Source organism: Drosophila novamexicana, unplaced genomic scaffold (genome assembly GCF_003285875.2).
Source record: "Drosophila novamexicana strain 15010-1031.04,08,12 unplaced genomic scaffold, DnovRS2.1 tig00000193-arrow-pilon, whole genome shotgun sequence".
Lineage (NCBI taxonomy): Eukaryota > Metazoa > Arthropoda > Insecta > Diptera > Drosophilidae > Drosophila > Drosophila novamexicana.
The window spans coordinates 10,687,943-10,712,513 of NW_020824787.1; the positions used below are offsets into that span (position 1 = coordinate 10,687,943).

Here is a 24,571-nt window from a genome sequence, read left to right on the forward strand (position 1 = left end):
GATTTTGGAGCAAAACTCATAGGTTAATAGCTAAGACTTAAGAGCCACACATGTAGCTTGTAGCTTACAAATATTTTGCTGCATTTGGTGTTGGTAAAAGTAGGTTGAGGGTATCCCCTAGTCGGAAGCTGCCCGTCTCGAGCTTCTTACTTGCTTTTCATAAGCTACAAAAGACACCTATTATTGTAATAACAACCTTGAGCAGATTAAAGCAGAAAAACAAACTAAATGTATATTTAAATTTGTGCTAACTATGCTTGCTTTGCAGTTGCCTGATGTTTATTTAATGCAAAAAATATATGTAATCACATTGTGCCGTCTGTTAGCAAAATATTGGCATAACAGTAAACAAACTAACGGAAGCGAACAGCTTATCCTAACCAATTTGCAAATGCATCTGCCAAAAATGTAGTTAAGTGGGAAAGCTATCAAAACTGGAAAAAAAAACTATGGAAGATTTCTGATTTATTATTTAGAAGAGTCTCTAGAGGATTACAAAAAAAAAAAATCTTTGAAGCTCTTAACACACGTACTTTAGTCTCTTACCGTATTTTATTACATTTTTACAAGCAAAATTACCTGTCTTAACCTTTGTCAATACCAATAAGTGTCAGTTCGGGTCGCCTAAGGGAGGGGAGGGTCGTTTCACTGGCCATTGCCACGGACCACGAACCACGAACCACGAACCATCTCCGGCCGTTGGCTGTCAATTGTTGGCCACTTAATTAATAAAACGAATCGCTGGTAATTGCTGCTGGGTTTATTTTATATTTTTTCATTTTCATTTTCAGCTTATGCATAATTTAAGTTGAGCTGTCAACTGGAATTGCATCGATGTTCATTTCGCACCATCCTCACTCACCCTACCTACCGCATCGACACGAATGAACAGTTTTAAAAAGTGTTATTAATTTGGCTTGAGTGCGGTATTGATTCTGCACTCTATATATATTCATGTTCGTGGACAGGAAGTGTTCTGACATAAGTTTTGTCTGTACCTTTTACTTGCATAGGCCTGTGATAATGTTGCCATATCTTGTCCGCGTTAATAACTGTAATTATTGCGAGTGTATTTTACCATTTTGCCACGCCCACTTGCCAGTCATTATGCTAATGTCAAATCAGACAGTTGAGCGTGGCGATTAGCTGCGGTGTCGAGAGCTGTCAACACCTAAATAAAATGCTCAGAAGGGAGAAGTAATATGTCTGTATATCCACCAAAATATACATATACATATATATAAATTTGTATATATATGTATTTATAATAAATGTGCGTTTGTTTGTCCGCGAGTGACATGCAATTATTTATACATTATTTTGGTAGCGTAAATATTGACAAGCGACTTTGCTGCCAACCCACCGAAAGCAGTCAAAAGCCTAAGCAAACAAAGCAATTCTCGGGGCGCACGTTGCGTATACGCACTGTGCGACAGCTCGGCGAATATAATTGAATGCCTGGCGCGCAAATAATGAGGCAAGCTTAAGTGTTGTGATATGTTATTTTTTATAAATTGCCATAGCTTCCCAGCTGCCTTAAGGACATAACGAGTTCTTTAATATGAGGCTTTTTCCAATATATCTTAAGAGACAACTATTGTGAAAAGCTCAGCTGCCTTACTCCTAAGGCTTGTGGCGAGCGCTTTTCGTCAATCAGTCAGTGAGGTCAAATGCTTTATGGACTTTAGATACATTTTAAATTCATCTATCTAAAGCGCATTGCGCTGAATCATTTGATCAACACCATTCGATTGCTTTACACAAAATGCCTGCGTATCTGCGAGTCATTCAGCTAACGTTATAATTTATCTAAGGCAACGCAATCAAAATGTATGCCTTGAAGTATGCCATGCTTCAAATTCAAGTGCTTTTTCGCAAAACGCAGACAATCCTCCGCTCCCGCCTTAACGGCTGACACTGGCAGTCAATCAAGCGTTCTGTCGGAGCGCTCCCTCAAAAGGCAGTCCAAGCAAAACGACAGCTGTTGATAAGCCGCAGACAGTAGTCCAAACAAAAAAGTGAGCAAACTTTATTCTCAGTATCGAAGTCGAAAAGTGGGGTATACTAGGGTTGTGACTAACCAGCCATGTTTAGAATTTAGTGATACCATTATCAGATTTAACAAATCCTAGTTATATTAGCAAGAGTAGACCGAAAAAACGCAGAAAACTTGTGTAGAACCTAATAATAATAGCTTAAAGACCCATTCATATACGTGACTGTGCCCTGTACCTATTGATAATATCTGATAATGGGCTTATTGCTGTTGCTTTAATGTCTGCAAGAAACAGGAAGACACACATTAGGTTTATGTGTGCATAAAGATTCTTCATATCCTTAGCGTCAATAAATATCGTATTCCAGATATTGTTATTATTTAGCACAACTCGCCCATTAAAAGACAATTTGAATTCTCATTTCCTAAATAGAAAAAGTTACAAGCGAAACTATGTGCAGGACGTCTGTTAGTCGGCTATCGACGACTAGAGTGTTTTATCAATCGGCTTCCCTGGGCCACCGCAAACGCTTCCATCTACTTGTTGCTGATAAGCGCATTTGAAGCCAAATACAACACGGCACACACACAGCACAAACACAATACACACGCAGCACACACAGCACACACACATAGGATGCCTACACGTATGTTGCATACATTTGAGAACTCTTACGAAAAGCTTACATTTAGATGGGAAAACCTTGCTGCAAATTTATGGCTTAGCCCCCCTTTGGGGGTAGGGGCCCCATATATATTTTTACGTTTTACGTTTGGCAGATTTGAAAACCATTTAAATGGGCGCCATAAAATCACTTACGTGTGTTTTGCTGTACACGTTTTTTTTGTCGAATTTCACCGTAGCATATTTACGAGCCCTTATGTAGCGTGGGGCAAGCACAATTCAACGGTTGCAAGGTCTGAAAAAGTAGCGAAAACTCTTTAAGAAAAAACGAGAGCAAAGCTTAACTGTAACCAAAAACCAGCCACGCCTACTTTAGTACACTGCACATTTGCATGTGGCATGTTGCATGTGTGGAGAGACCAGAAGCACACACATATGTGTAGGCGTCATGTTGGCTAAATCCTAGGAGAATTCGCTTGCCATTTTGTTGCCACGCGTTGGCAACAGCCATTCGATAAAAAATAAACCTAACCATATTAAATTTGTTATAAATTAAGATTGATACGATGAGCCCCTGGGAGAGCATAACTGAATGGCGCTCGTTATGTAGCAAGTGAGTGTGAGAGGGGGAAGGGGGGTATGTGTGTAAGTGTGGGGTGTATTTTAGATACACTTACCTCTTAATATGGTATATGAATAGCGACAGCTGTAAAAGATTAAACGACAAATAAGTATCATTAACAATTTGCAGTAAAAATTGATTGGATTTAGTTATAATGGATTGAGGCAATACTAAAATTAACAACATTTGTGTTAATCTGTTTTTTATTGGCATAGATAATTATCTAAATACGTGTGACAGAGAGTATTGCGAAAATATGGTCAGCATTACTTTAACGGTTTGTCCGGTGGGTTGTTCATCAGTCAGTCAATCAGTCCATCACAGAGATTGAGAGTTATAAATATATTCTATTTGATGTAAGTGTGGCAAAAAGTTTGGTAAGAAATACAGTTTAAAGCTCTTACGACTAATGTTATATGCTGATAATCAGTCAATCAATCAGTCAGTCAATCATTCAAACAATGAGTCAGTCAATCAGTCTATGACCCACAGCTAACAGACTGAAGCTGATAGCTCAATGCAAACAGATCAAGTATGAAATAAAGCTTTCCATGTAATTTGCTATTTTTAATTTATCCTCATGTCAAAGCCAATGTCAATGCTACATACTCGTATTTCCTTTTCTTATGCCAATCCTTGTTGCACACTTTTTATATTTTACTTGACTGTGTGCATTAATTGCTGCGACTTCTGTACATTTTTTGTGCTACAAATAACTAACTGTTGCCGTTGTTATTCCATTGTTATTGTTTGGCGCCTCAGAAAAAAAATATACAATAAAGCGACTACCATAAAAAGCAACTTGCACAGCTGCCAACCTCGGAAATTAAAACCCAAATAAAAAAAATTAATTTCGTTCATCAATTGCTGCAACGAACTTGAAACTTGCAATTGGAGCTGTGGGGCAAAAACAGCATCAACAATAACAACAACATTGCCAGTGCTTAATCAAGTGTGAAATCTTTAATCAAGTCAATCTTTCCGTTTTCGTGCCGTCTCCCCCTCAAAGCCCACATCCACGGGCTGTATGGCAAAAAGCAGCTGCTGCGGCTCCACAATTCCATCCATTCCGGGCAACCAATGCAACGCAGCTGTCTAAAAGGCCTTTCAGTACATTTTTTCGCTCTCTTTTCTTTTGTTTTTTCATTCTCTACCTCTACCTCAACCTCTACCTGGCCTGACCTTTTATTTTTGTTCCCATCGCCCGTGCTTGTTGGCCCTCCCACGCTTCAGCAGAGCCCTCTCTAAACCCTCTCAGAGTCTGGCCCGTTGCCTGTCAATTAAAAAGCCGTCACCTTAACTGGCCCAGGCCCTGAGCGACACGATTTGTTGCCAGCTGCATTGGAAAGCAGCAAAAGAGTTAAATAAAAATACCAAAAAAAAAAAAGAAAATGCTCTTCCTTTGAGCCGCTTTCAAGTGCGAATTAACTGAATTAGCTGTAAATGCTATTGCAATTAACGGTAAAAGAAAAACGCTTAGGGAAGTTGTCAAAGCGCAACATGAGCATCAGCCTTATGTGTCGAACTTAACTGAAGTGAAAAACTATTGATGGGAAATTAAAGCAAAAAAAGTATAAGCCTGGGGGAGCTATGGCAAAAGAGGAAATAGCTACATGGAGCTGGACTATTGAGTATGGGAAAACATCAAATGAACCTCGTTTTCTGCAGTTTTAAATATTCTCCTTATACAAATATAGAGAACTTCTTCAATTTTTCTCGACTACAATATTTATTCAACATGTAGCACACTAAGCTTTCGAATTCCCACACTCATTTAAATTTAGATATGCGCTCAAGAGAGCATCACTAAGCCCCTTTATTGTGGCTAATATTCGACTATTTTTACCCACAGTGATCACCCGCTTTGTGCAACAACGGCAAGTAAATAAGCATTGCAGCTGGACAATGGACACGGAAAAAATCGAAGCAAACAACTGACTGAATGACTTTAGATATTTCTTAAACAAACATAACAATTTAAATAAATTAAGCTGCTGGCTGTTTATCTAGCCGTTTTGAAGCCAAACAAATGTCTATAAAAAAAAATCATCTCACAAAATGAAGCAAAAAGCAAAGCTAAAGACAATTAAAAGAGACGCAAACTGAACAAACAAAATAAAATAAAGCCCCAAAGCTTGCGGCCATGCTAAAGAAACACACAAAATATATATATAAAAAAAAAAAGTAAAGAAAGAAAAACCGGCGCGACGTTCGGAATCGTGATCTGGGCACTATAACTGGGTCAAATCTGTGCTTGATGCCAGGGCATGGAAGGTGGCGAATGGAATTGAAAGCGCACAAAATGTAACCAAAAGATATTATTGTAATGGGCAACAGCAGCGAGGGAAATGCAAATGAAAATGTAACGTGGAAAAAGTTGTGCGGCTAACTTTTAGAATATATAAGCCATAACCAACGCCCACCCACCCACCATGTATGCATGCATGCAAAAAAAAAAAAAAAAAAACTAAATGAAACCTATGCAGCTGAGAGCAAAGTTTTAATCATATGCCAGAAAAACTTCATTAATTTGCCGCCAACTTTCAGCACTTGACTTCGACTTTACCACAGCGTAAATAAAACCCATTTAAAATGCCTGCGAAAGGGTCACGAAGCGCGGCAAAAAACGGAGCAGAACCATGAAAACCAAATGTGACGATGCATAAATATGAACTAAGCTAACTGCAGTCAAAAATGCTAGAAACTTATATACTCTACACCATAATGTTCCACCTGCTATAACCGTTTGCGAATTACAAAGGAATTCATCAAATTATGAGCTACACTTAATGTGATTTAACAGCTAGAGAATTAGCAGATATGCAATTGATTTATTTTGATAAAAAAATATGTTACTCGGCTTTGTTAGTTTTCTCAGTTTTCTCGTTTTTAGCACTTCGCTTAAGCTTCAATCAGTCAGTTAGGTAATCAGTCAGTCGGTCAATCCTATTTTCTACCACTTTTATAGGTAAAGGATAGCAAAAGGGGCAACACATTTTATGCAAATGTCCGAGAAAAACTCGCTGCTCTAAGCGTTAATAGAGACATGTAAAATGGAGGGGGCGTGCCGACCCAAGCACGTGGATGTGCCCCCGCTTCTGGTACGTCCGGGGTCCATGCATATGCATTCGTATGTACATATTGCCCACCGACAATCAACTGTTATGTGGCGAGGGCTGCATTCCAATTGCAATCTACAAGTGCCCTGGTTATGCTAACTGCAATATGTTGCCCCCAACTCCCTTAAGCGTAAGTGTGTGTGTGTGTGTTTGTGTGTGATTACGATACGATGATTCTGCGGTTAGATGTTGTAGGGAATCTGAAATTGATTTTTCATATTTAATGCCAAAGCAGAGCCAGCACGAGCTCTGCAAGTGAAGTTCAAATTGAAAAGCACGCTGTGCAGAGCGAGGTGTGAACAAAGAGTTGGGAGTGTGCAGATAAGTGCATATCAATAACATACTGAAAGATATATCTGAGATGCATTACATTATCTTTATCTTTTTATCTGAATCTGTGTTTATATCTACACAAATATCTATCCATATTTGTATTTGTATCTACTTTTCTATCTCTATCTTTAGCTGCTGCACATTACTATTACTGTAGCAGAATGTATCTTTGTATCAGAATTTGCGTCGGTACCTGTGTAAGTATATTTTATGTCAATGAATCTGCATCTTTGAATCTGTGGCCTTATCTGCATCTATTTATCGTTATCTTTTATGCTGGTGTATCAATATCTGTTGTCTCAATTGCATCCATATCCATTGCTGCCTGCATATGATAGTATTAATATGTTAAGCGAAGCGAAGCGTTGCGGGTAATCATAACTGCGTCAAGCAATGGCAACAACCTCAGAGTACAATGACACAAAGCGTAAAACATTCAAATAGACAGACATTTATACACACAAATGCATATAGTATGCTTTATTTTGCTACTATGTAAACTCATGCATAAATACAAAGGCACAAAGTGTCTTAAAGATGCACTCAAAAAAAAAAGTTATAAGAGCTTTGAACTCAAATTGGGAATAAACATAAGATCTAACCAAAATTAAATGTAATTAAATTAAATTTAATTTAAAATACGTAAGGTCTTCTATTAAGTATTTTCTAAATATTTTCTTAATCCTCGATAAAATCAAACACGCTTTAACTAGCATTAAGAAGACGTTTTTCTCTGAGTGTGCGGATGGAGCACGGCTGCTGCCAATGGTTCGCAATGCATGGCAGTTGGATTGTTGCCTTTGCTTATGCAAATCGTTTACAAATATTCGAATAACTCGACTCGTTTTATGTATTTATGCGACGAGTTGGCAAACTAGCAAAAAGGATGACTGTGCTGTGCAAGCAACGTCTTCAGCCGAAAGGGAAACACGCACGCATTTATATTTAAGCTGATGCAACTGGTGGGCAAAGTGGACGGAGGTTTGCTCTGCATGCCAAGTTGGTCGAACAGTCAATCAAACATGGCCAGCATCAGCCACAGATGTCATCATCAGCATTTGCACATCCCGGGGCGTTTTGCTGCTCTGGCCTGGGCATATCAGTCAGCGGTCAACTCAAGCAGCTAACCGAAAACCGTAGCGGAAACCTCGAAAATCAATTCAATTGTCTGATTGACGCGCTCCAGGTATCGATATCGGTTGCCAGCGAGGGTTGTTCTAAAAATCTGTTATATTTCAAACGCCAGCAATCCAGCGAGTATCCATAAAAAATGTGATGAACAAAGCCGTGTTGAACCAGTATGAATCAAATCAGCACGACAACTTTTTTCTTATTTTAAAGCTGTTTCATAAACCACTTACTGTTACTTTACTGTTAATGCGTTTATAATTCTCAATCAGTTCTGACAGCTGTTTAATTTGTTGTGCAGCCCACCAAATGCCAATTTTTTTCCGTTTGTTTGTTTACTTATCATTAAATCAATTGTAATTGCTTCTCAACTGGCAATACAACTCTTGTATAGTCGTGCGGCTGCCTCTGGGCTTGTTCGCTAACTGTTTTTGTCGCGATAAGCGAGGACGTGGACGAGGACGAGGACACAATTCGCTGTTAACTCAGTAGCTAAAAGCTCGCAAAGCGCAACGCTCGTAAAAAGCTCATTAAACAAAACGTTGACGGTGACTGCAAGACTGATTGACTGACTGACTGCCAGACTGACTGCCTGACTGACTGCCTGACTGCCTGACTGATTGACAGACTGACTGACCGACTGCCTGACAGACTGAGGAGTGAGCTGTGCTGCGACAGGATCGGCACATCATTATGCAAAAATATCAACGCAAATCTAGCGAATGTAACTGTAAGTGTCATATGTTGTGTGTGTGTGTGTGTGTGGGTTACGAGTGTTGCTTTTGTTGATTTACGAATGCTGAAACAACAGAAAATGCGAATTACAAAGCTGACATTGCGGCGACATGTAATTAACATAAAATGCGTATCTTACAGATACACACACACAGACTCAGGCGCAGTTACAGCTACAGATACAGATACACAATGTAGTCACTGTTCGCGCTGCGTGCAGCAGTGGCCAACAGCGTGCGTTGCTTTCCGTTGCTTTCCGTTGCTCATAATGAGCATTACGCGCGACACATGTGAAATGTATCCATAAGATACGAGATACAAGTAACATGTGCGCTGGGGCACGGGCACGGGCAGACAGGTGCTTGCTGCTTAATGTTGTGGGCTCTGTCATTGCCCCTCCTCTTGAACGTGGTCATGACATGAGTTTTATGACGCTAAAGATAACGACCGCAACGGCGACGGCAGCAGCGACTAAATTTGATTAACCCAAATAAGCTGGCCCGGTTTTTATGCCCAAAAAAAAAAAACAGCTGATGGCAACCTGCCACCAGCCACGTTTCATTCATCAATTTATGAGTGTCTGTCTCTCTTGCTTTTTTTCTGTCTGCCACGCCCACACTTTATTGAACGCCCCTTCGTCATACGAATCAGTTATTGGTTCTTCGATATTTTCAATTGAGCCATGAAAATTAAGAAATTGTCAGATAACTATATATATGACACTTTTTATGCCGATTGACTGATTGATGATTGATGACTGATCAATGTGTTAGATTTTGCACAAAGGCGGGATTTTGTTGAATTCCATGTGCAAAAGTGAAAAATTGGTGGAAAACTTTTGTATGAAATTAAATTGTATTCCGTTCACTCCCATTCAAACTCAATCTCAAGAATATCTGGGAAAATGTATTGCATAAAAGCAAAGACTTTTATATTATCAAATTTACTAAGAAATATGTTTTAGTCGGGCAAAGTTGAGTTATTTTTCCTTTTTTATTTCCCATAACAAAGCTCTTGATGATTTTTTGTGGTCTGGCAGCGAGTCGTAAATGTGTGTGTGTGTGAGGCCTTGAACTTGACGGTAGCTTTAGCTAAACATTTGTGGCTTTTGGCTGTAATTAATAAATCAAAATTGGGATTATTGTAATAAGCACTGATTAGACCTTATTTGGCGTTTAATTGCCCAAGGCAAAACCCTGTCGGAATAATAGTTTTTCTTGAGTAATCGTCCGATGTCCAGCAATTACCTCATGAAGCTAACCAGTTGATTTATTTGGATAATTTGTTGGATGAGACGTAATATACTGGAACGGGCTTGTTTTTAGGTTTATTTTTTCTCACTCTATTAATTATTATTGCTTTATCTGATCAACCTGTAAGCCAACTCAGCCCCAACTTAGCACATGCAAACCCGTGCACTTTTTGTCTTCTTCCATGACTCGGCTCAAACTTTGCCTAGTTGAATTTGGCAGCTCATCCTTGAAATACTTTCATAAAGAGCAGGGCAAACTTTCTTGTATGCTTAATATTTGTGGGTTAACATTAAGCCTAACTTAATCATGCGTTGATTATGCGGCAGCATTTACTGCAACTTTGCAGCAACAACAACCACAAGTTGCCCCCAAAAACTTTGAAAAAGCACTTAGTTAGCCGCATCAAATATAAAAGCAAAGCGCTGCCAGGGAAATACCTGGCATAATCCATTTAATCAAGTCAATTGCTTGAGAACACAGCAAATTCCCAGCGGTTCGACGGCGCTTAAATTTTGTGGCCAGCAATTTATATTTATATTTATATTTATATTTATATTTATATTTATATTTATGCAAAATTAAACAGGCAAAAGCCAATTGAAACATATCATTTATTGATAAATACACAAAAGTACGACAAAGGCATGCAAATAATTAAAACCAGCAGCTGCTGATGCAGCGGAGGGGTAATGCACAACAGGGGGGTTGCTGCAACTGCAGCCAAGCGCAACCCAAACATAATGAGAGCCATTGCCATATAGAACATTAAGCAGCGTCCGCTGCACAGCTCTCGATACACTCAAAGTATTTTTTACCCAAAGTCATCTTTCAAAAACATTTTTAGAATGAATTTGAACCGAAAATGAATAGGCTTATTTTACATGTGTAATTACGATTGTAAATGTATTTGGAATTAAAGAAAAACGCATATAATTGTAAGCCAGTCATAATATAATTTTTTTGAGTGTACTTTTGTATCTATGCATGAGCATAGACAAAAAAAAACAGAACTACAAATGCTGGAAACGCAATTGTTAACAACATGTGTAGGCCATGTAGCCACGACAACCAACACGGCAAACACGGCATAATGCGACACAAAGTTCCGCTAGAGTGCCCAGGCCCAGGCCCAGTGCCAGATACCAGTTGCCAGTTAGCAGTCCCAGGGCTCAAACGAGACGTGTGAGCGGCAACGGGCACGACTGCACTTTTATCTGCCAAATGGGCTGCGGGAGAAAGGTTCTTGGCCAACAACTACAACTACAGCTACAACAAAAACAACAGCAACGGCAACCGACAAAAATACAGTCCAACAATGTTTTGTGTCTGGGTTTTGACTGTTGTTGTTGCTGGGTAATTGTTTGGACGTTCCCAACAAGCACCACCAGCAGCAGCAGCAACAGCAGCGCTACAGCAACAGCAATCGCAACTTTTGGCCAAATGAACTGCAAGTGCAAGCATTCAACTTTGTTAACGCTGGCTCACGAGTTGCCAATGCACTCTTTAAAGAATGATTGGCTCTTAAGCGAGTCGATTGGCTAAATTGAAAAGCTTGACGGCAGATTGCAAAGTTGAGGTATTCAACATAACATATTTACATGCACAATGATAGCCAGGGCTAAGTATAGTCATTATATTTAAAATATTTTTTCTTTCCCTTAAAAAAAAAACTTGCTATTCTATTTACACCCCAGTCAGTCGGGGAATATCTCAGTCAGTTGATCAATCACTTTGTCAATCAGTCAATCGCTTAATTATTCTGTCAACCAATCACCCAGTTAGTCCACTTATCCCTTAGTCAGTCAATCAATGACTTAGTCAATCAATCAATCGCTCAATCACGCAGTTAGTTAATTATTCATTTTGTCAACCATTCAGTCAATCAGTGAATGCCTAAGTGTTTTTTTATCAATCATTGAATCACTCAGAAGTCAGTCATTCAATCAAGCAGACAGAGAATCGGAATTCAGTCAGTCTGCAACCCAATCAGTCGGTCAATCACTAAGTTAGTGAATCAGATGTTCAGGCAGTCAATCACTCTGTCAGTTAGTCGAACAGTTGGTCAGTCAGTCAATCAATAAATAAGTCAATCGGTCAATTACTCGGTCTGTCAATCACATACAGCATTCAGCCAGTCAGTAAATCCCTCAGTCAGTCAATCAATAACTCAGTCAGTGAATCAGACATTCGGTCAGTCAATCACATTGTCAGTCAAATCAAGAGCCAGTTAGTTAATCACTCAGTTAGTTATTCAGATATTCAGTCAATCAGTCTCTTAGTTAATAGAACACTCAGTCAGTCAGTCAATCCATCAGTAAGTCATTGGATCATTCAGTCTTTCAATCAACTCCTCAACCAGTTAGTCTAGTCAAGTCATATACATAAGGGTACATTTTCAGATAATTTAAGTAAGTTTATTTCTGGAAATAGTTTTAGTGCTGTCCTTTATTTTCACAGTATTTTATAGAGTATCACATGGCTGCACAGACATTTTACTCACGGCTGTCAGGTGGCATGGCAGAGTTACAAAATTGATAGATCGTCTGGTACTCAACAACTTCAATGTGCGCCGAGGCAGTCACAAATAGTCAGCCAGACGGACAGACAGGCAATCAAAGCGTGACTCCTGCTTTTGCTATGCGAACTTTGCCTGACCTCACGGCCCTATGCCAATAAACCAGCATTGGAAATATGTGTGTGCTCTTGTATGTTTTTGTGGAAATACCCTTTTCACTGGTGTACATTTGATAAATTTTTAAGAAGCTTAGTGCAACGTACGTAATATTTGTTTTCTTTGACAACGTCGTTTAACCCCACACATTTCATTTACTTTGCCACCAACTGGTGGCAAGGTGGGTTGCTGCAAACGAAAAGCGCAGTAGAAGCTCAGTAAGCCGTAAGTATTTAAAAAGCTTTGATACAGCGTTCTTAACTGTCAGTTAAGTGGCTTTGTTAACGGGTCCATAAATGAATTTTATACCTTAACGACTGCGCCCCTAAAGACGAGCAAGCGGTTCGAGACACCGACAATTTTTTATTGAAGCGTCCTTAACTTCATAATAAAAAGACTTGTCTCTAGAGCCTTTATAGATACCTAGATTAAAATATTTTTATGTAAAGCCGAGAAGTCCATTTTATGCTCGCTTTTACTCCCTCTTTCGCTTACTCTCAGGCGAGCTTACATTTTTTGCGATTTCTCTTTGTCTTACATTCGTAAACGTTGCACTATAAGCAAAAATGTTGAATTCAACTCTATTATTCACTTAAAGATTATTATTCTTAAAGATAATCTCTCGCTTACAAAAAATACTCAAATATATCTACAACGCCAACCTATTCTAATGCAAAGTTTTTGGTGCCCAGTTGGCAACTGACATTTAAGACCAGCAGAAAATTCGAGAATTATGAAAAATGCAAAACCTTGGATTAGCATAAGCGTGTCCAAAAGTTCTTTTTTTTGTTGAGGCATACAAAAAAAAAAGCAAAAAGTAAGAGTACCACGTGGAAACCAAATTAAATTAATGAAGCATAACAAGGAATTGTGCAAGCGTACAACTTTTGGCTACTTTGTTTGAGTTAGACGCACATATACAGCCAGAGAGGTAATGGAAAAGAGAGACAGAGAGAGAGAGAGAGAAAGCGGAAGAGAGGAGGAGTGAGGTGGATGAATGGCCAGTTAAGCCACAGCCAGTAGCCAACAGTCCTTTTATGTGGCTTAAAGCGGCGCAACTGTTGCTTCAGCTATAACGAAAATTTATGGCTTATCAATTTGCGGGACACGTGCAAAAAGGGCCCAGCTTCAGGATGTCAGCAACAGCACGGCATAGGGCAGGGAACCGAAGGGCAGCATCGCCCCGAGGACGCATAAAGCGTAGCAGATTCAATTAGCAGCTGCTCGAAATATTTTGCTCATGCACAAAGGCCGCTTTTAATAGCTGTCTATGGCAAAAATTGAGCATACGCAGCGTACGCCAAGCGGCCATAATATATTTTTAATATATTGTTTATCGAATCGACCAAATGATTTTTGAGCCTGAGATCGCCCACCAGCATATATGCTGCAAAATATAAATTTTAATTAAATTCCATGTCTGGCGTTTATTTTAACAATTTCGTTAATTTTCGTTGCCGCTGCTGCCAACCCCAGCAATATTATCGTCACGTTTTGTAGCTTTAATACCCTGCATTTATTTAAGCTGGCTGAAAAGGGGTATATTACTGTCGTGCAAATGTATGTAATTGATAATATTGATTAGGACTAGTTAACTTGAAGAGTCTGTCCATACTAGAGACCTAAATGGAAGAGGTGCATTCTTGAGCCCAAAAGTTATTTAAGAATACATTTTTGCTTAGAGCAATGCTAATGTTTTTTATCTCAGTTTCTGCTTTGAGTATTCATTTGTAGAAGGTAGTATAAAATGTGGTCCACTTGGCTTCAGATAGAGGCTACCTCTCAGTCGTTCACTCTCGACTAGCTAACTTTTACTTTCTGTTATTAATTCTGTTGTCCAGCAGTGCGATAGTCTGAAAGTAAACGCAAGGGCGTCAGTTGCCATTATTTGAAGGGGGGGTTAACTGTTTGTCTTGCTAATTAAAGTTGTGTTAAAAGCAGAGCTTTTTGTATTTGTATCTGGCAGATACTTTGTGCAAATCAAAGTGCCCAGCAGGTGTAGCAGCGGGAGCGGTTCCTGTTGGTTGTTTGTGTGTGCTTGTGAGTGTGTTGGTCTACTTGTGTGTGTGTGACAATTTGTTACGCTTTAATAATGTTAATTGCTTTACGGCAGCCAACTTTTCTGTCTTAGCCTTAGGCAACTAATTGGAGCAACTAATTGATGTACGCATCGCTTTCTTCCTTTTTTTGGACATGCTGTAACCTTTGCAGCCAATTAGCTGATGCTTGGCATTTGCTTACACAGTTTTATTTCAGCAGGCAGGGAAATAATAGAGTGTTTGCTGATTTGTTTGTTCAACTAACAAAATACTTTTATTTGTTTTGTGTGCTCCAGCACAAGAGTTGTGTGTTTTAGATTATGTCAAGGCAATAGAGTGCTATCGCAGCAAATAAATGCTCTATTACCAAATATTTAAAGGGGAAAACACACGCTCACCAACATATTTCTAACTTCATCATATAATTCTAATTTTTATAATCGTTTATATTACCAATTTATTATTAGCTCAATCAAACACCTGATTGTGCTTGCGTGCACCCACATAATCCCCAGCTAATTTGCCAACCTAATCCCCAATTAAGTTGCACATAAATCCTATTTGCCATGGAGATAAATTCTAAGCTCGTTTCGCCAATATTAACCTCTAATAAGTAGCTTGTTGCTGACATTATCTATAGATGTTTAGTTCTTTGACCAGATAAAAACTAATATTTAAAATTGCCATAGGGGCTCTGTACTGAATGGAATGGAATTGCAGCTGAGCTGCGCAGTCAGCGTCAGCGTATCTGCAGTCGGCACTTATGTAATTGAAATTGTCATCAGCCATTAATGTCATAAAATGTAAATCCAATGAAATGACGTGTAAAGTTGCCACAGCTGTCGCAGCAGCTGAAGAAACAAACATATTAAAATTGAATGAGCCACCGCGAAATCGAAGACAACAATTGAGCGACAGCAGCAGCAGCAGCAGCAGCAACTCGACGCGATGCGGAAGCGAAAGCAAAAGCAAATCGAACTCTGTTGTATCAATGAACATCACGCTGCGTATACGTAATTTTTTGTGTTGACAATCGTCTGACATTTGTTTCCTGGCCCGTGCCAGCAGTATTAATAGCCCAGAGGCAGCTCTGACTTTTATTATATCCTCTTCTCATTGAAAATGGTTATGTAAGAGACAAAATAAGATTACACTTATTCTCGATCAATCACAATCAATGAGGATTTTAAGCCTTTTGCGCATATGTTGGAGATTTTAACAGATACGAATACCATGTAAAATATAATATATATAGATTGATTTTTGCTGTATATATAGATATTCTCCACAAATTTTCTAATGACTTGATATTAAGCACAGAAGTTCTCCAAGATTGAGTTAGAACTTGAGAGTTTGGGACTTGAGGCAGCACGTTGCATTGCTGGTTACAGGGTATCTTCTCGTTGAGCACACTCGACGCCAAGCACACTCTTGTTTATCCTTCTTTATTGTCACTTGACAATTGGCTGACATTATTTAACAGACGCGCAGCTGCTGCCTGTGTGGGCGCATTCTGTCTATGCTCCTTTCCGTTCCGTTCTGCTCCATCTGGCAGCACAGTGGGCCTCAAAGGGTTAACGTTGGCAGCCGCTGATGTTGGGCTGATGGCACGGCTTGAACTCGGCTGCCATGCAAATTGTGGCTGCCTCAAAGTCAGACTGCAACTGGCAGCGCTGTCTGCGTTATCTGGCGCGCCCATCTGCGCCTGCCAGCTTGTCGACTGCATCCAAGACGGAGTCTGGAGCTTTGGATCTTAGTCTGTGGCTGTTGTCTTCCACTCGTTGGCTTCTGCTCCTGCCCGCTGTGGCTCAATGCGTGTCTGCTACTTTGGCTTAACAAGTGATAAACTTGTCGCTTGTCGTCAGCTGCGTCTACGTCTGTGCCTGTGTCTGCGTGTTGTGGGTTTAAGTCCTTGTCCATTTTATTATTAGCCTCGGACGTGCAAAACGCCTCTGCACTTCAGAGTCTAGCTAGAAGCCCTCTGCCATGGCCAGCCGCGTGGCGGCAACTGAGCAACTGTTGCAACTGTTGCAACTGCAGCAATGTGGCAAATTGCTAAGTACAAATTGCATGGCTAATTTGAGCTGTTGCACCGTTGACAACCTGACCGCAGAGCGCATTAGACAGTCAGAGGTGTGAAATGTGCAGTGGTTGCATGAATAATTGAACAGCCTACACAGCAAACAATTTTCTAATCAATTTTAAATCACTAAGCTTTTGCATTTACATCATTTTTGAGGTAAAATTCGCTTTGCTCAATTCGAATGTGCTCTAAATTCTTTATTTATTTTAACTCAAAGAAAACTTAGTCAAAGATAATTATTTTATTTATTTTTAAACGATTTGTAAACTAAATAATGACCATATTTAATATAAAGTCTATTTTTTTTTTTAATTTCTTCTTTACATATAGACATTTTTTTTTTAAATTTGTTTTTACTGTGTAGCTAGCACCTCAACCTGATAAGCTTCCTGCATAAATTGGGCAACTTTATGGCCCCAGTGCGGGTAATAACTATTTTTGACTGATGTTGGAAGAGACACAAGTGCCTTGTTGCATTTGCGGGCAGCAAAAAGTTGATGTAAACAAACGTCAAATTATAAATAAAAGTGGCCAATCTGTGCCAGTTCATAAATATGTATATATATAAACATTTTTGTGGCTGCCACAATGTTGCATTCACCCGCTTAAAATTCAAATTTATTTGCAATTCTTTTCAAATGTAGCTAAATCGTATAAAGTGCATACTGAATGTCCTAAAAGTAAAGGCGATAGCAAACAATACTCTCGAACGGGAAAGTGGCAAATATCAGATCTCAAAGTCAACGCGACATGTTCAAGTTTACAAAAGCTGCGCCACAAAGCGACAGAAAAGAAAATCAATATGCAAAGGCTCATCGAAGTTTATATACCCTTGCAGACGAAAGGTTGTGCATAAGAACCACAAATATTTCATAAAACCGATTCCCAACAATGTTCTTACCTTTTTTTTATTTTTCACTGACAGCAGTAAAAAGTGCAGTTTCCTACGGTTTGTTGTGAGCTGCATACATTTTGTATTTATATATTTTTTGATTTAACAAGCATATCACAATTCATTACAATTTGCCTCTCAATTTGCAATGCTCTGCGCAAGCGAGTAGAATAAGTGAGTAAATCAAACAAGTCGAAATTGCAAATTTTAAAATGCAAAAACAATCAAGAGTCGTAAACATGCAAGTGTTTACTTAAGCTGCTGTAAAATCAGGTGAGAAAAAACACTATGAAAATGTAAGCTGAACAGTAAAAATTTAACAACTTTTTCCAGCTGTTTGCCGTAAAATGCAACTGCCAATCAAAATTGAATTCATTTAGTTAAGTGCAAATTATTTTGTGACCCAATTATGCACACTCACCTACTATTTAATCGATTAATTAGCATCCATGAATGAGAATTCACTTCGAGTAGTGAATAACAAATGCATTCAAGTGTGCAGTCACAAGATTTAACACCCGTTGCCTCAAGTGAAATTGAAATTAGTTACGAGTTTAGCTTTAACCCTGAGCTAGGGTCTTAAATTTGTTGCTTATCACAGTTAAAAAAGTTAAAGTTGTATACCCTGCTTACAACGAGAAAGCGAGTATATTTGTTGTCTGCATGAATATTGATCATAAAATATTTAATCGTTAACAATTTTGTAAGTCCATTCGACATATTACTCGAAAGATTACAACTATGCATATTTTGAAACTAAAAAAAAAAACTAAATAAAAAACCAACCTACAAAGTCAAATTAACCCCTTTTGACTTAACATTTGTGTGTGTTTAGAGTATTGGACAGTCGGCTCCAGCCGACTTGAATGTTCTTAGTTTTATTTTTACATACTTTTCTCTTTTCTAAAACTCCATTAGCATGCTGAACAGCTGAACAGTCATGTTGTTTTCGGCCTATGCCAAATGAATTTGTTTAACTGTTAACGCTTTGCACGTTCTATAAACGATTTAGAGCGCACCGCACTTCGCTCTTCACTCCGCACTGCACTTACAGCGTACACTTGATCTAAGCATAAAGCCCATAAAATATATATTTATATACTGCAGCACAGATACAATTGATCAAAGATACAGATACTTTTATAGCTAACCACTAAACAATTTGTTTTATTTTTTTTACATAATTTTAAAAAATTGTTTTAACCAACATTGAAAAGCCAAATGGCCAGCAAATTGGCTGTTGTCAAGCTGTCAGGCTCAGTTTGGGCCAAGTTTTAGCTAGCGTTGCGTGAACCGCGCGCGTCGAGACTCGTTTGTTAACTGACAAACGCTGCCAACCTGCTCGAAGTCAGCTGGCGGCCAACCAGCCAGCCAACCAGGCAGCTGGACGCTTCATACCAAACGGTTCGACTAAAAACAAATAAACAGCAACAACAAAACAAGTTAAAAACAGAGCAGCTGCTGTCTGAGCAAGTCGCGGAGGCGAGGTTGCGGTACAGCTTTCGACGAAAGTAAATTGAATTTTGGCAGTTATTTCGGGTTCTCAGTAAAAATTATCTTTGCCATTCTTCATTTGATAATTCATTTTGAATATCGAATGTGTAAGCCAAAAATTAATCAAAACCTCTTCTAATATTTACTTCATTATAACTTTAAAATATATACTATCGAATGTTATTGTTTATTAAACATTCAGTGGCTATTTGTCAACGGATACATTCGTATCTTTTGCAAATTCAAATCAAGTGTGTACAGCGAAACGCTTTTGAAACGATTAACTAAGATTTTAGATTTTCATTTTGAAAATATTTTATCATATCCAATTAATCCAATTTTAAAGAAAAACAATAAAAATATCTGATTATACTCCCAAACAATTATTTGTTAGCAGACCTATTTTGTATATTAGCATATATCATTAAATCAAAAAATGATCTGCAATTGACGAAATCTATACGTTTTTGAGACCAAGAAACATTTTGAACATAGCTCAACCTAAACATTTGAATTATGTGTAAATAACAGATGTTGGCTATGTTAGCGGAATGCGCGCTGTTAGGCATCGAACATGTTGCATTGGTGTATTGTTGAGTTGCAGCTGAGCTTTGCAGCTAGAAACTTACAATATTCCAGAGATTTGTTTAATTCGATTTGTTTAATTGAAAAGTTCTGGCTATTTGTTGCTTTATTTGGCCAGAATTTCAAAGATGGTGACCCATATGTGCATTTACAAAATTTAAATTACGAAACTGCGAAATGTTTGCCAAGCAAACTGTTGATTTGTTTAAGCCTGCCAACGGGTTTTATTGCTGCCGTGTGGGTGGCAGCAAGCTGTTGCTGCTGCTGCTGCTGTTGCTGCTGCTGCTTCTGATGTTGTTGTTGTTGTCGTTGTTATTGCTGTTGCATGGTGCCTCATATTAATTGCAGTGCTTCACTGGTAAAGTCGCCCACGCAGCAAATAAAACAAACAGCAAACAGCAAACAGCAAAAGTTGCATCAGTTCAAAGTGAACATTTTTCAGTTTAAATTCAAAACGTTTTTGTATTCATATATAATATATAATAATAATAAAATTAGTTTTTAGGAGAAAAATTTAAATTTAGAATAAGTACTTTTAATCTTTAAGGTCCATCAGTACTTTATTAATATAAGTATATAGAAAATTCAAGATCTCATATAAGTGGCACTTGGGTTTGAACCGGCGTCTTCTCGTTTTACAGGTAAGCGCAAAGACAAAACAAAATTTAATTCAAGAAAACTCCGAATTTTTTTTACTGTGTTGTCGACCCACTTGCCAAAGAGCTAGTCGGAGACGCAGTCAGAGTTGGAGTCGGAGAACGCCTACCTGGCGTAAACCCCACACGTGAGCGTGTCCAGTTAGACAAAGCACACGCCTTGGATGGAGCCCTGAACCTGGAACCTAAGAGCTGCAGCGAATTTGCATTTATTTACATTCGAGTAGTGTGTCTAAAAAGGCGCATGATTAAGCAATAAATTCACACGATCTGGCAACTGTTGCTGTTGCTTGTGGGTGTTTGTTATTGTTGCGGCTGTTAACGGTCCCTGTTGCTGCAAGCCCCTTACTTCCCTTATTTTTATTATTATTATTATTATTTATGGTGCCTTTGCTAGCATATTTGTATTTTCAATTGATTTCGCGTTTGAGGGAAAGCAAAAGCCAAATTTATTGCAAATATGTTGGGTCATTGCACGGTCAGACCGATGGCGACAACAGGTGTGTCCAGAAAACGCATTGTCATCGCCGCTTAAGACCGTCAAGTGCTTGGATTAAGTTGTAATGAGATGGGAGAGAGTATCTCTACATAAAGTAAATGGCTGCAAAAAAATTGTCGTAGCGCACTAATTTCAAATGTATAACACTGAGGATTCGGATCCGAGTCTCTGGATATAAATTATCCTACAGCTGTCCCGTTTATGAAGGGAAAGCCAAGTGAAAAGAATTCCAAGACATAATTTTTTTCATTCCATACATTTTTTCTAACACCAAATTTTGCAAGTAACGAACTAAAAAAAAAACCCTGTGACCACCTCCCAACCTGCTCTTGCTATCTAAGCACTAACCAAATGAAGTGATTTGTGGTGTGTTTACATCTCTTCTGGTTTATGGAAATAGTAATACCGGTTACCGGGTCCCGGCAAAAACAGATGTTCGCGAAACTCTTGCAGAGTGAAGGCATTCGGATTGTAGACAAAGACACTATTGCTCTGATGCGAGGAAACAGATGAGGGCCGCTCAATCTCTTGCTTGACGACCGATTTTCTAACACCAAGGACCTTCCAAATGTCGAACTCCTCCTCCTGTTCCTCGTCTTGCTCCTCGTTGACGCTCAGATCAGTGGACGATTCGGATGGTCGATTCCTGATGCACTCGTCCCGTCGCTCCAAGTCATTTTGGATTTTTGTCAAAATGGGATGCCTGAGTCCAGCTAAATGTTGGAGAAGGCTCTCCTCAGTTTGGGTCTCATCTCCCAAATACGTATGCTGGAGCTCATAGTTATTGCGCCTTATAATGACATCCGCCTCGAACTCCTCATCCGAGTCCAGATCGCATGCGCGACAATCGAAATGGATGATCTTGTGATTCGTTTGCAGTCCGCGCAGTAATTCTTGTCCCACCGATAAATTTAGCCTTACGGCCGCCATGTCCAGTCGGCGCAATGGCTTATGATGGCGCAACAGAAAACTCATATTGGCTACCACCCGATTTGGATAACACTCAATGCCATTGATGTTCAGCTCCTCGACATGATTAGTGCCAACAATATCGTGAACTAGCATCGTCAGGCCATCTTCGGAAATTGGATTATGGGCCAGACCCAGATACTCCAAAGGGCTGCCTTCGGGATCATCAAAGGAATGACATCTAAGTGCATTTCCGATGGCCACGACAGCACTACGCTCCAGCTTATTATACTCCAGCTCCAGCGCTTTGTACATTTTCGTGCGATCCAGCAGCATTTCCAATGCCACGTCACAATTATCGTTCAGCTGATCGTAACCAAAATCGACAATCTCAAGTGCGTCCAGCTGCTTAAGAACACGCGCCAATATCAAGAGCTTGATGTTATCCATTCGACTATTGCGCAACCGGAACACTTTAAGCTGTCGCAATGTGTGCAGACCACTCGCTAGATGCAACATGTCATTGTAGGAGAAGTTCATGTGCCGCTTGTGATAGTTGAGCTCCATCTGGGGGCCAAGGAACTCGAGGGTCAGCGTGACCAATTGATCAAAATAGCGCACAAAGCTGAGATCTATGTGATGGCAATGCTTGGCGGGATAATCGTAGCGCTTGATGCGTCGCAGCAGCTTCTCCTTGTTGCGGCCGTCCGCTACTTTGTCCTCGTTATCCTCCGGTTCTGGTTCGACGGCCAGATCGAAGACACCCTCGATGGGCACTTTTTTGGCCTTCTTTTTCTTCTTTCTCTTCGGCTCCGGTTCGGGCGGCATACGCAGAAGCTCTCGATTTCTGCGGCGTCGCTCGTGCTCCTCCTTTGTTTCGGCGTGCAATTCGCGCAGCTGCTGTCGAGCTGCATTGCGGGCATTGCGGGCTTGACGACGCTTTTGCTGCGCTTCCTCTTCAGCGACTATAGATTTCTTGATTTCCTGATTGGCGGCGAGCTCAGCCGTGGAAGCGTCTGAAATGGAATGTACTTCAACGTCAAACATTCTAGCCTTATGCTCATTTATTCGCACTGCGGACTCTCCACGCTTCTTTTTCAATGGTTGCACTATGGTCAACTCCTCCTCCTCCTCCTCGCACTCCTCTTCTTCATCCATTGTATCCCTAGATACGACATAGGCTTAACACACATTTCCAACTCGACTTTATTGTTCCGACTTACTTTTCGTCGCTGGATATCTCCGACACCACAGACTCTTCCGAGGTAACGTCCAGCTCCTCTTCACTTTCCACGTAGTGCGTGAAGGCGTCATCCGTTAGCGACTGTAGATGTTGTATGTGCATCGTTCGAACATATTGCCGCACCAAGCTACCCAGTTCGGCCATTTGCTTCTCTGGCCAGTAGGCAGCCGGGCAGGCTTCGACCAGTTTCACATACTTAAGGCTCACACCCTTGCCCTTCCAGTCGTACTCATCGAGCTTCTTCAACGACAGCGTCTTGTCCGAGCTCTTGGCGAGCACCACCCGCCGCCAGAAGCGCAAATCGTCCACAAAATAACAGTCCTTCAACGGCAGATTAACGTCCAGGGCATCGTAATGAACGCGCAGCTTTAACGGATCGTCTTTCACCAGCGGCGAAATATATCTGGTGCCCAATTTCGCCAACGCCCGTACACATAAATCCGCCAGTGTGCCCAGGCGTTCATTCTCGATGAACGCCTCGGTGTAGACCTCGCGATTACGCTCACTATGGAGCCGCCTTGTGCCCATGGAGGGCCTGTAAAGGTCATACTCCATCAGCAAATCCGGCTCATTGGGTATGGCAAAGGTGTTTGTGTTTGCCGGCGGCAAAAAGTCCGCATCGTCCTCATCATCCATTGCCGCTTATATTATAATGGATATTTTCTATAAAATATATTTTATTCCTGTTTAAACTTGTGAACGAGAACGTTCGAGATACTGAAGGAAAATTAACTAAAAATCTATATGTTTTTAAGGCTATTTGATGTTAAAGTCTAAAGTACACCGATTTTAACAGAAACCAAATTTTGCTTTAGTTTGAAGTGGAAAACCAGTTGCGCAATCCCTCAAACAACATATTAAAGTTAAAGTTTTCGTTTTACACATTTACAGCATCAAGAACTTATGTCCATGTTTTAAATTTATAAATGCTTACATTGTAAGTGACTTCATTGCTGGGTCTGGCGGATAACATCTTTATTGGATTTTAAATGAGCTGCCTCAGCGGCGCTTGGCGCTGGCGTCAGACCCCGGCGGACCGAGACCCAGACCGAGACCGAGACCGAGACCGAAGCCCAAGCCCGGGCCCGAACTTAAGCCTGACCTCGAGGCAGCTTTGGGCATGCCAGCAACAACAACATATCAACATCAACAATATCAACGACAACGACGCATTGTTTCCAACACTGGCTCGTGGCCAGGCATCTCTCTCTCTCTTTCTCTCTCTCTCCCCTGTCTCTGTCTCGACTGCAGTTGATGATGATGACTTAATCGTTGATCTGAGTTCGCATAGGTGGGCGTTATAGTGATTTATTATGCCGCTTGGACACGCACTATAAAAACGGACTGGCCTATGAAAAAACTATATAAAACAAGAAATCCAAAGCGAACTTTGTTGCAACGAATTGCCAATACGCTACGTTAGTAGGGTTTACCGTTTATTTAAAACCCGGAGGCAAATTTAACATGCAAATGTGTAGCTTTTTACAATCAGCATTCAGAAAACACAGAATATGCAGTTAAAAGTGAAAAACAGATTGATTTAGCAGCAGTTAACTTGTTCGATGCACATGAGTAGCCCATTGTAGAGTATAAGCAGCTTAGAAAGCTAAAAATGATATGAGTTCTAGTTCTGCATAAGAACCTGTTGGATGTGCACAACTTGCGCAACAACATAAGCGATTTAATAGT

General features: G+C 39.9%; 2 protein-coding genes across 2 annotated transcripts in view; both read right to left on the minus strand.

Moving 5' to 3' along the window:
* LOC115758589 overlaps positions 1-18,793 on the minus strand; it is a 69,166-nt gene extending 50,373 nt beyond the window's left edge. Inside the window, exons 1-2 of the mRNA XM_030699308.1 lie at positions 18,389-18,793; positions 3,299-3,327 (exon numbers count right to left, since the gene is read on the minus strand). The gene's annotated coding sequence lies outside the window, so the exon portion shown is untranslated. The remainder of the gene's footprint in view (positions 1-3,298; positions 3,328-18,388) is intronic.
* A 1,860-nt stretch (positions 18,794-20,653) lies between these two features.
* LOC115758865 lies at positions 20,654-23,597 on the minus strand. The gene is made up of 2 exons (XM_030699654.1): positions 22,863-23,597; positions 20,654-22,804 (listed from the first exon to the last, which is right to left on the minus strand). Exons 1-2 carry the CDS (start codon positions 23,516-23,518, stop codon positions 21,103-21,105), a joined length of 2,358 nt encoding a protein of 785 aa, XP_030555514.1. The 5' UTR covers positions 23,519-23,597; the 3' UTR covers positions 20,654-21,102.
* Positions 23,598-24,571: the final 974 nt, after the last annotated feature.

Bases quoted from the DNA above. Each gene is read 5' to 3' on its own strand.
- LOC115758865 (XM_030699654.1), bottom strand. From the start codon at position 23,518: ATGGATGATGAGGACGATGCGGACTTTTTGCCGCCGGCAAACACAAAC. The intron at 22,805-22,862 runs GTAAGTCGGAAC...TGTCGTATCTAG, and splicing joins GAGATATCCAGCGACGAAAA to GGATACAATGGATGAAGAAG.